This window comes from Cucumis melo, chromosome 1 (assembly GCF_025177605.1).
Source record: "Cucumis melo cultivar AY chromosome 1, USDA_Cmelo_AY_1.0, whole genome shotgun sequence".
NCBI classification, from domain to species: Eukaryota; Viridiplantae; Streptophyta; class Magnoliopsida; order Cucurbitales; family Cucurbitaceae; genus Cucumis; species Cucumis melo.
Window position 1 is genome coordinate 3358719 of NC_066857.1, and position 10104 is coordinate 3368822.

The following is a 10104-nucleotide window of genomic DNA, read 5'->3' on the forward strand; positions in this document are numbered from 1 at the left end:
ATATTTGAAGGAAATCTATACCATATTTTAAATTTTTCAGTCCAACAAAACCAGATTGATGATGAAACTATAGAACAATATAGTTAAAAAAAACACACACACACACGTTCGTTTGCATGTAGTACAACATTAATATATATAAATGAGGACATTAATTCAAAACTCTTCATAAGATGTCTGATAATCGATCTTCAGATATCAGGACATCTTATATTAGAGTACAATAAACACAATAATCCATATTTCTATTTCATGAGAATCAAAAACGTTCTTCAAACAAAACGGTCTTTATTATCCATAAACGGTTTAAGTTTTCAACTTTAAGATAACCTATAATAAAATAAAGAATGGTAACAACAAAAACATGCAATTGACAGTAGACAGCAATAGAATATATTTACATAGAATTAATTTGTTTTTTTTTTTTTCTTTTTTTTTTTTTTTTTTAGTATTTATAATTTAGAAATAATGAGACAAATAATGTGATAACAAGAAGAGAAAAAAACCCACTGGAAAAGTACATCACATCAGACATTGAAGTACCAAATACCCATCCCTGACACAAACCCAAAACAAAAACACTCACTCCTCTCTTCTCTTTTTGTACATCCCAATGCAAACCCTAATTTTCTAATAACCCCCTCAACCCCTCTCCCTTTTTCCAAAAAAACCCCATCAATAAACAATAATTACCACAAACCCCCTCCCTCAAACCCTAACATTAAATTAGTTTTCTTAAAAAAATTAATTTAAATTAAAAATTACCCCTTCCTCTCCTCCTCTTCCTCCCACTTCCTCTTCATCTCTCTCTTCTTTTAACTCAACAAAGCTGCACATGTATCTTCTCTGCAACTCAATCATGGAAGGGCTTTTGAAAGTGGTCCCTTTCCCTTCACAAAAGGCAAAGCATATCACATGGCTGACCACATTTTATCATTACATATATATATATAATAATTATTATATATATATGTTTCTACACAAACCCTTCATTTTCTTTCTCTTCTCTTTCTTTCTTTTGCCACAAAAAATATTTTTTTGTCTTTCTTTTGCGCCCCATGAATTCAGTTGCGTTCGTTTTCTTTTTGCTTTTTTTTTTTTTTTTTTTGTCCCAATCCTTTATTCAAGTTTCATATGGGTGAAACGAATAATGTGTAGTAATGTAAGAGTTTGAACCTAAACCATGACGTTTGGAACTTGCTCGTTTTGATCTACGTTTGGAAGTTTGCCATCGGGGATGGTGGTGGCGACAGGTTGAGACGGAGTTATTGCTGGTGATGGTGATGCGTTTTCCATTTTCTTGATATTTTGTTGGTGATATACTTGTCTCAGTCTCTCTATCTCCCTTTTTAATGCCTCTTGATGAGCTGCATCCATTCATGAAAACAAAAAAAAAAAATTTAAAAATCAATCAATGAATTAAGTCATGTAGCGGCAACTTAGATACAATCTAAGCTTAAAAGCTTTCCACCAATCGTCATGCCGGTAATAGAATACTTATGGACTACGTAAAAATATGTGCAACTCCATATGCAAATTTGTAATGGACTGAAATTTCAAGTCCATGTTATGGATCTGGTTTGTAATCCCTATCATTTTCAACTCTCCATCCTATTTTTATCGTTTTCCCTGCTTGAAGATATCACCCCCAACACTAACTTTAACATTTCATTGTAAACCTGATTAGATCCTATCTAACTTCGAGCTCTAGTATTTTTCATAATTTACTGGTTGTAAGTGTTTGGAATTTAATTATAAATCATGCATGCAATTTCGTGAGAAAACAGGAAGTAGTGCTACAGTTGCCTGCCAGCCAAGGAATTTTATAATTCAAAACAGTGATACACTTCTCTTTCCTTATAGTGTCTCCCACGTTCTTCTTCTTCACTATCTCTCCTCTAGTCAATGGACAATTATTATTATTATGCCCCATTCCCATTGTACTAATTAAAACTTTTACTACCTCTCCAATTTCTACTACTTCTGTTCATGATTTGACAGTCTTAAAATATCATATATTAATTTATTTTATAGTCTTCATGTTATTGTTAAATACTGCTATCATGACAGGTAAGAGATAGAAATAATATGTAAAAATTTTCTACGGCTACAATACTAACCAAAACACATAGCAGAAAAAAGAATAATGTTAAGAAAACGATATACAAATAATTGTAGTAGAAATATAGCAAGCAGGCAAGTGTTTTTGTTTAAATAAAACAAACATTGAGTCAAGAATAATTCTCATTAACTTTTTTTTTTTTAATTGACATGATTTTATTGTTTTATTATTTTTTTATTGTACTTATAAAAGTTTTCTTGGGCCAATAAAAATACAAAACTTAACAAGTTAAAAGATTTACATGTAAATTTACTTTTACTTTTTAGAATTAAGTGTTAGATGTCAACTTGAACATAACTGGACAATTTATTAAAATATATAGTTTGATATTAAAAAAAAAAAAAAAGGTTTAAACATGTATGTAAATATTTTTCATCTCTTACTTAGAAAAATGTAAAATGTCTCATTTATAAGGAATATATTATTTACCCCAAACTTTTGTCATTGAGTTCAATCATGTGGGAGTGGGCCAAACATGCATTAAGATATATTTCACCTATTAACACATTTACTCATTTGTTTGAAATGGAAGACACAAATCTAGCTACATCCTCATATTTGTTTACTACAAAAAGGTTAAATTAACAAATTACCTACTAAACTTTGGAGCATTTTTTAGTGAATATTTTATTCTTTACCTTTCAATTTTGAAATTTAGAGTTTAAGAAAATATCCAAAACATAGTTTAATTTCAATAAAGAAAAAAAAATTGTTAATGAACGTAAAAATTAGAGATTATATATCAGTTGCCACTTCAATTTTCTTGAAGGATGTTGTAAATGATAATTAAGTTTTAATTTTGTACTCATTGCATCATCTATTAACGTCTTATTTTAAACTAAAAAAGAAAACAATAATTTTATAAAACAAACACTAAGACAGAATTGCGAAATTCCAAAACAAATTCTTGCCTTAATTAGATTACAACTATTTAAGTTGCCTTATTTAAAGAAAAATAATTTGAAGCATTATGAACAAAATTTCCATACTCTCTCATTGTCCCCATTCTATGAGTGACCCCCAATTACCGTTTGATTTTCCTTTTTTTCTTAATTCAAAATCGAATTATAGTTTGATTATGAGATGATTAGGGAGTAATAAATAATTAATTAAGAAGATAATTAAGTAATTAATTACGTACCATCTTTAAAAATCTTATCCTGTGCAAGGGCGGCGATTCTTTGCTTCAGAGCACTGTTGTCGACGTTAAGAAGCAATCTCTGATGGTCCAAAAACGCCACTCGCGGCGACAACACCGATACTTCAGCCTTCACATTATGCAAATCAATTATGATTATGATGAGATAATTTAAATTCAGATTATATAGATTGTTGATTATGAATTAAGAAATGATTTTTTTTTTTTTTGCAATGTACCTGTAATGATGTAACGCTTCGTTCAAGTTCTGATATGTATTGAAGCTTCCTCACTCGTGATCTTTGTGCTGATTGCCGATTTGCCAGAATTCTAAATCGAAAATGGTAGAAAGAAAGGGAAAAAAAAAAAAAAAAAAGTCACAACCCCATTTGGAATTTTTTAGATTTTTTAAGACCCAGATGAATTTTTGGTTGAAATTTTGAATACCTAGATGAAAGTTTTCACCTTTTGACTCTTTTTGGGTCTGTTATCCGATCAGTGGAACCCGCCGTCGCCGTTGAATTGGATTGAGTTTGATTTTCCGAATGCTGCGGGCTCTGTACTTCGTCAGGTTCATTTTTATTCTGATTTACCTTCCCATCGTTTTGCGCATCTTTCTCATCGTTAATACTGTTATGATCAGACGGCGTGGAAGGGTTCGAGGACGACAAAGTTGGTGCAACAGCAGCGGAGATTTCGTCATTAAACATCGACAGGAATTGCTCGTCATCAAATCTATCAAATTCATTCCTGTCACCGGCTGCCGTGGACGGCGGTGGGGGTGCAGCGGAGGCACGACAATCATCCTCCAGCATTGGCATTTCAAGAAATGTGATGGAATCACTAACAGACCGACGATGTGATCCACGTCTAGCGGAAGAGAAATCAAGGAATTCATCAACCCAAGAAGGATGATTTTGTTGAGTAACCGGTGGTGTAGTGGTGGTAGGTGCAAAAGTTTCCGTGGAAGGGATTTTCTGACGGGAAAGTTCAGGCCAATTAGAAGCCATATTCGGGATCTTAGGTGGTAACTGTGCCATAGCACAGCCAAAAACCTCGAAAACAAAACACACAAGAATGAATAAGGAAAACTGAAAGAAAAACAAATTGAACAGAGGATGTTGGAAACAGAGAGGAAGTTATAAGAGGAAAGGGAATTAAAATTAGGAGAGAGAGAGAGGAAGAGATTAATTAAAAAAAATGGTTAATGAATCTTTTTAGCGATGTGAAACAAAATGTGGGGTCACATGGGGGAGGAGATTGGACAGCCAATGTCCAGCTGGGGGAGATGGGGAATTAGGGGAGTTAAGGGGAAAATGGGTTTAGATTAGATGATGGGGAAATTTTTGGGAATAGAGAGGGAAGTTGAGGTTCAACGGTATAACTGGAAACTCGCTTTCTTTTTCTTTATTTATATAACTCTATTGAACAGTCTTACTAATCTAATCAGTAATCACCCACCACGTGCTATTATCACCCTCTATTTACAACCCTAAATCCCTTTTACTAAAAAAAAAATTAAATACAAATACCCCTCCTTTAATTATCTTTAATCAACTATCCGGAGATGTTTTTCTATTCCATGACACATTATTAAGTTTATCTTTACCTATTACTTGACCCCTTAAGTTTTTACGTTAATTGATGATCTAACATGATATTAGAGGAGGTCATCTTAGAGGTTTTATAGGTTTCATAATAGTCCATTAGATGTGGATTTTAGTGTAATAGATTAACATGGTGTTATTACTAATTATATATAACGTCGGGATATTTTACCTTTTTTTTTTTTTCATTAATTGAATGCTCATTTGGACTTTGTGTGAGTTAATACACAACGATCTGTAATGTGGTAGAGTTGTGTGGTGAGTCGTAGGAGATGTTGTAAAGTTAATAAATCAAGAAATTGATGCTTTAGTTCTAAGATCTATAAATTTCTTGAGCCAAACGTGTGTTTAAGAATTGTGAAATTTATTCGTTTTTCTAGTATTTGTAATGAAATCAACAATCAGAGATAAATAGAGAAACGAAAACAATATAAAATTGACACAAAAATTACTTAATGTGTGTTAGAAGTTATGTCCATGTATAAATGAATAGAGGAAAAAAAATGGACTACGAATAAGAGTTGGTGAAACCTTTGTGCTTAGTCATTTAAAACATAAGATAAAAGATCCGAGGCATTCTAACAATATTCAATAATACTCCATTGAATGTAGTCGTACAAGTAGTGGTCTTATCGAATAATTTCACTTTGAGTTGTTTCAGAATTGTTTGATTTGTTTAAAGAGGGGGGAATCTTTAGGGGGTGAAATGTAATGATGATGATTAAATTTAGATTGATAAGAGAAAGCAAAGGCATGTGGGTGCAGGCTTTTTGGTGAAGATGAGGGGATGTTTAGTCCAAGAAGATGCTGTGAGATTAGAACGAAGAGAAGGAAAGATAATGGTGGGTTTTGTGAATAAGAGAGTTGGGTTTAAAAGGATAATGTATTGTGTCTCATAACCCCATGTGAATTGTTTGCACGCTTTTAGCTTTCTTATGCTTTGTCCCCAGACCACTCCCACATGTAGGGTATATGCCCTATTCGTTTCTTAATTCTGCCACTAATTATATCATATACCACTCTTTCCACTTCTTTACAATTTCAAGTGCCTGCCAGCCATTCCAACCATTTTCTCTCTCTCTCCTTACACAGAATTTGGAAAGAAAAAAAAAACAAACAAACAAATGTAATATGTCAAAAGCTGACACATTTTTTCACTCAGTCTATGTAAAAAACATTACATGAATCTTCGATTGGGAAGGGATGAATTTGAGGTTGAAAATGAGACCCCAGTTGCCATTTTTGGAGAATTTGCCCCCCTCTTTCATGTACACCAGATTTTACTTTTACACAACTTTCATTTGGTTCATTGCATAATCAAAGGCTGCAAACTTCGCCAAAAGTTATTGAGGTCGTGCAAGACAAATATTGTAACAAGATTTGGTCTCTCTGATATATGATACATTGAGTGAATCTAGCCCAAATGTTACAAAATTGATATAGATTGGGTAGGTAATCCATCGTGTTGTTGTGATCTTTATATATATATAACCAAGGTTGGGTTTAGGCAGCTAAAATATCATGGTTTGTTAAGATTAATGGATCAGGAGTTCTTTATCCAGTGTGTTGAGCTTTGTGAGCGCCTGAAAGAAACGACATCATGAAACCGGTGCTGATAAGAGAAGCTTGGAGAATGAATGGATATTGATTGATAAACAATTTAGACTACGAGGATAGCCTAGAGAAGTTATATATGGAACAGGAAAATTTACTTGGGATTACAGTGAAGATTAAGGAATGACGATTGCCGCTCGCTTCAACGGTGTCGTCTTCTCTTAGATTTCACACGACAACGGTTTGCCCAAATGAGGATTGCAAAAATTGTAAGAGCTACCTGTAGGATTATTACTAGCTTCAAACCTGAAAATTGCAAGTTAAAAGTTACAACAATGAGTTGAGTATTGTGTATCTGTTTTGTAATGATTGAAACAAAAATCCTACCAGTTAGCTTTTGGAACAAGTCCTCCTTAGTGATTTCTTCCTTAACTTTTCTGATGACTATATCAACATCTCGAGTAGTTGAAACATCGTTGTTGCTCTTGTACATATTCCCCCCCATGACGCAAGTGTTCGGGCAAAAGATATTACCCTCATATTCATCACTTCCATCACAGCAATCTACAAATAAATATTGAACAGCGAGCTAGAATTTAATGAAACTAAAACCCCAAGCTTCTCTAATTAATTGTAGATTCAACATAAGTAGAAAAAAAAGCAGATAGACTCTGGAAATGTCACAAATGGTTTGAGGATAAGTTTTAGGGAAATGGAATGCTGATTGTCAAGTTTAAACCACTAATTGCAGATTATAACCTGAATGTAGACCTTAAATTGTCTTAACATAAAGCAGGAAGAACAAATAATCAGGAAAAGTGGCGCATGAGCCATAAGACTGTCTCATTGCACTACACACACCATACAGAAAGATTGTTCTAAAATCCAAATCAATAAATTTATGGTGTTTCAATCGACATGCTTTTCTGAGCCATATGTTTAAAATAAAAAGATTTGATAGATAGTTACCACATATATGATCGTTGACACGGGAAGAAAAAATAAACCGCGGTGTACTTCCCATATTCCGACAATAGAATTTCCCTCTTGCACAGGCAGATGTACCTACATACATAAATACAAAGATCAGAGGTCAAATCCATGAGCCAGCAGCAGCAGAGTACAGAAAAAAAAAAAAAAAAAAACTTGCCTCATCCTTGCACTGTGTTAGTGAGTGTGTGCCTGAATGTGCTGTTCTTGGGCTATTTGGGAAGGTTTCTTTTCCTTTTGTTTACATGACCAATTGCCCATGCAGGAATTTGAATTTATTACTTAGAAATAGCACTCAATTTTGAATTTTCCACCATTCACAAATAGCACCCTTGTTGGCCAATTGTTTTAATAATTCACCATGGTACATTTCATAAAGAATTGAAACGGAGACCCAAACAAAGATTTAGCTTCTTTTAGTGGCACATTCAGACTATCACTTTCTTTGGGTTCTTTTGGGTGGAATTCGTAGATAAAACTGGAACTAACTATTATTATGAATTTATGCGTGTATTCTCCAAAACTTACGCAAACATTTCCAAATATTATGTATGTAATCTTACCGGAAAGAGTCTACGATAAGGAGGGAATAGATTTTGGGAGCCTACGCAGAAAAACAGTCCATCTTGATCTTCTGGCCGAGTTTCCACCGAGAGAAAGCCCAAAAAAATCATTCCTTTGGATGTGCCATTTAAAAAGTTGAGCTCTGGTTTTTGTATTGGTCTCGGTATTGATCATGACACACCAAGATGAGTCATTAGAACAATTGGCCAAAAAGTGCTATTTTGTATTTCTGACGATTTTCCATATCCTATTCCTACATTCTAATGATACAAGACAAAATGGATACAGTATTAACATTCCCATTCTGAACATGTTGGTGAAAATTCAGAAAGAAAAACCAAGTCAAGCTTTTCTAAGTTAAACACGGTAAGTCTTCTTCAATAGTTAAACAGAATACGATGGCTAGTAGTTGTTGCATTTAGTTCAATACATAATTTCATAGCCATTTCAACTTGAGGTTCATCTTATAGTAGCAGTATCTCTAATGATTAGGTTTTAGTAAGAAGTAAGAACACACCAGGCTCATCGGTTCCATCAACGCAGTCACAGAAATCGTCATTAAGACGATCTATAGTGAAAGATCTAGAACCATCCTTGCATTTTATGACCTCGGAGGAATAATACTTCTCATCTGCAATCGAACTCACGTTTCAGTTCAGGAAAATTCACTAAAAGAACACGAATTAACATCAGTTCACAACATGGGTATACCCCAAAAGGGGGAATTAGCTGGAGGAGAGGGCGAAATGGGGAACAAAATTCAATTTTTGAGCTTCGAAAAATCAGATCAAGGAGGATCAATAAGAACAGAGTGAGATAGAGAGAGAAATGTACCGAGGGGGTGAACTCCGAGGAATGATGGAGCAGCGCGAACAGAAGTGAAGAATAAGCAGATGGAAAGCAGCGAAACGAAAGAGGTAGACTTTGGAGAGCGGGCTTCCATGTCTGGTTAAGCTTCAATGCAACCGGAGGAGGTGAAATTGATGAAGGAGTGAAGGACAATAGCAAGTCAGTCCGGAGATTTGACTAGCGGAGTGCCGGTCTTCCTCGTTCGGACGTTCCCATTGGGCTAATAAAAATGGTTCTTTGAAAATGGTTATTACCTTTTTAAATATTTTTATTATAATTCAACTTTTTCTTTAGGAAATTGAAATAAATAAATTTTGTATATGGATAAACATGAATATATCTCTCAAAATTTTACAAATTGAAAATTAAAAAAAAAAATGTCAATAATATTTTACAGAATATTTACACTTTTATAACAAATTTTGAGATAATTTATTAAACTTTTTTTATTTTTTAAAAAACTTCTAAAAAAATCAATAAGACTATGATGTTACCAACACTTGAATATAAACAGTGAAATTGTTTTATCTTTTCAAATATTGATTTAACCAATTCACCTATGCTTGTTTTAATTTTTCACATACATATAATTATTTTACTTATGAAATGTAAAAGCATCTTTTATGTGGAAAATTAGCTAATTTTATTTGTACATGTGAGTCAAGTCAAATATTAATTATTCTTTGAACTATAGGTGGGATATGCTTTTGTAGGGATGATGAACTGAAGTATCGGATAACGATTTTAAAGTGGAGAGATTGCCTTAGGTTTAAAGTCTAAAGATTGGCTTTGTTATACTGTTATCTATCGTATTTGGTTTTATTCGGTGATCCTCTAATTTTGTATAGAATAATTGTATATTTTATTGATAATAATCAAAGATTCCATATCTAGATATACATAAATTAAAAGACACTAATGGAAAGAATATATAAGAATAATATTTCAAAAAAATATTCTAATTATGGCACTAGATCCAAATAAAACAGGAAAAAAAATGAAAATAATATTTTTTTATGTTTTCATTTGGAAAACTTTCTTAAATATAACAAATTGAAATATTTACGGTCAAAAAGTTATCTATTTTTTAAATATTTCAGATTTGTCTTTCCATTATTTTTTAATATATTACATGCATAGATATACAATAAAGTTGGTGAAATTTAAACAATCGTGCAACTCAATTAATAAAACAAACTAATTGAAAAAACAAATCTAAATGATTGTGTACCAAACAATAGTCAAATCTAAACTGTACCAAATCGCATTACAAAATATAT

The 10104-nt window shown here is 32.8% G+C and overlaps 2 protein-coding genes across 4 annotated transcripts; both read right to left on the reverse strand.

The window, feature by feature from the left end:
- Nucleotides 1–370: 370 nt before the first annotated feature.
- LOC103495628 (basic leucine zipper 61-like) lies at nucleotides 371–4623 on the reverse strand. Of its 2 annotated transcripts, XM_008457250.3 has the most exons (5): nucleotides 3726–4623; nucleotides 3500–3590; nucleotides 3264–3390; nucleotides 1177–1367; nucleotides 371–890 (listed from the first exon to the last, which is right to left on the reverse strand). In XM_008457250.3, exons 1-4 carry the CDS (start codon nucleotides 4298–4300, stop codon nucleotides 1177–1179), a joined length of 984 nt encoding a protein of 327 aa, XP_008455472.1. In that variant the 5' UTR covers nucleotides 4301–4623; the 3' UTR covers nucleotides 371–890. The 2 variants fall into 2 exon arrangements, with proteins under 2 accessions (XP_008455472.1, XP_050941070.1); XM_051085113.1 differs by lacking the exon at nucleotides 371–890 and having other exon boundaries at nucleotides 1078–1367.
- Nucleotides 4624–5990: 1367 nt separating this feature from the next.
- On the reverse strand, nucleotides 5991–9067 carry LOC103495629 (glucosidase 2 subunit beta). Of its 2 annotated transcripts, none has more exons than XM_008457252.3 (6): nucleotides 8810–9067; nucleotides 8493–8606; nucleotides 7391–7486; nucleotides 6809–6985; nucleotides 6580–6727; nucleotides 5991–6450 (listed from the first exon to the last, which is right to left on the reverse strand). In XM_008457252.3, the coding sequence occupies exons 1-5, from the start codon at nucleotides 8916–8918 to the stop codon at nucleotides 6624–6626; spliced, it is 600 nt and encodes a 199-aa protein (XP_008455474.1). In that variant the 5' UTR covers nucleotides 8919–9067; the 3' UTR covers nucleotides 5991–6450; nucleotides 6580–6623. The 2 variants fall into 2 exon arrangements, with proteins under 2 accessions (XP_008455474.1, XP_016901681.1); XM_017046192.2 differs by having other exon boundaries at nucleotides 6590–6727; nucleotides 8810–9066.
- Nucleotides 9068–10104: the final 1037 nt, after the last annotated feature.

Coding starts and splice junctions, on each gene's coding strand:
- LOC103495628 (XM_008457250.3), bottom strand. CDS start 4,300: ATGGCACAGTTACCACCTAAGATCCCGAATATGGCTTCTAATTGGCCT. Junction 3,391..3,499: donor GAAGCGTTACATCATTACAG/GTACATTGCAAA, acceptor CATAATGTGAAG/GCTGAAGTATCGGTGTTGTC. Junction 1,368..3,263: donor GGATAAGATTTTTAAAGATG/GTACGTAATTAA, acceptor GAATGGATGCAG/CTCATCAAGAGGCATTAAAA.
- LOC103495629 (XM_008457252.3), bottom strand. CDS start 8,918: ATGGAAGCCCGCTCTCCAAAGTCTACCTCTTTCGTTTCGCTGCTTTCC. Junction 8,607..8,809: donor CCTCGGAGTTCACCCCCTCG/GTACATTTCTCT, acceptor GTTCGATTGCAG/ATGAGAAGTATTATTCCTCC. Junction 7,487..8,492: donor TGATGGAACCGATGAGCCTG/GTGTGTTCTTAC, acceptor TTATGTATGTAG/GTACATCTGCCTGTGCAAGA.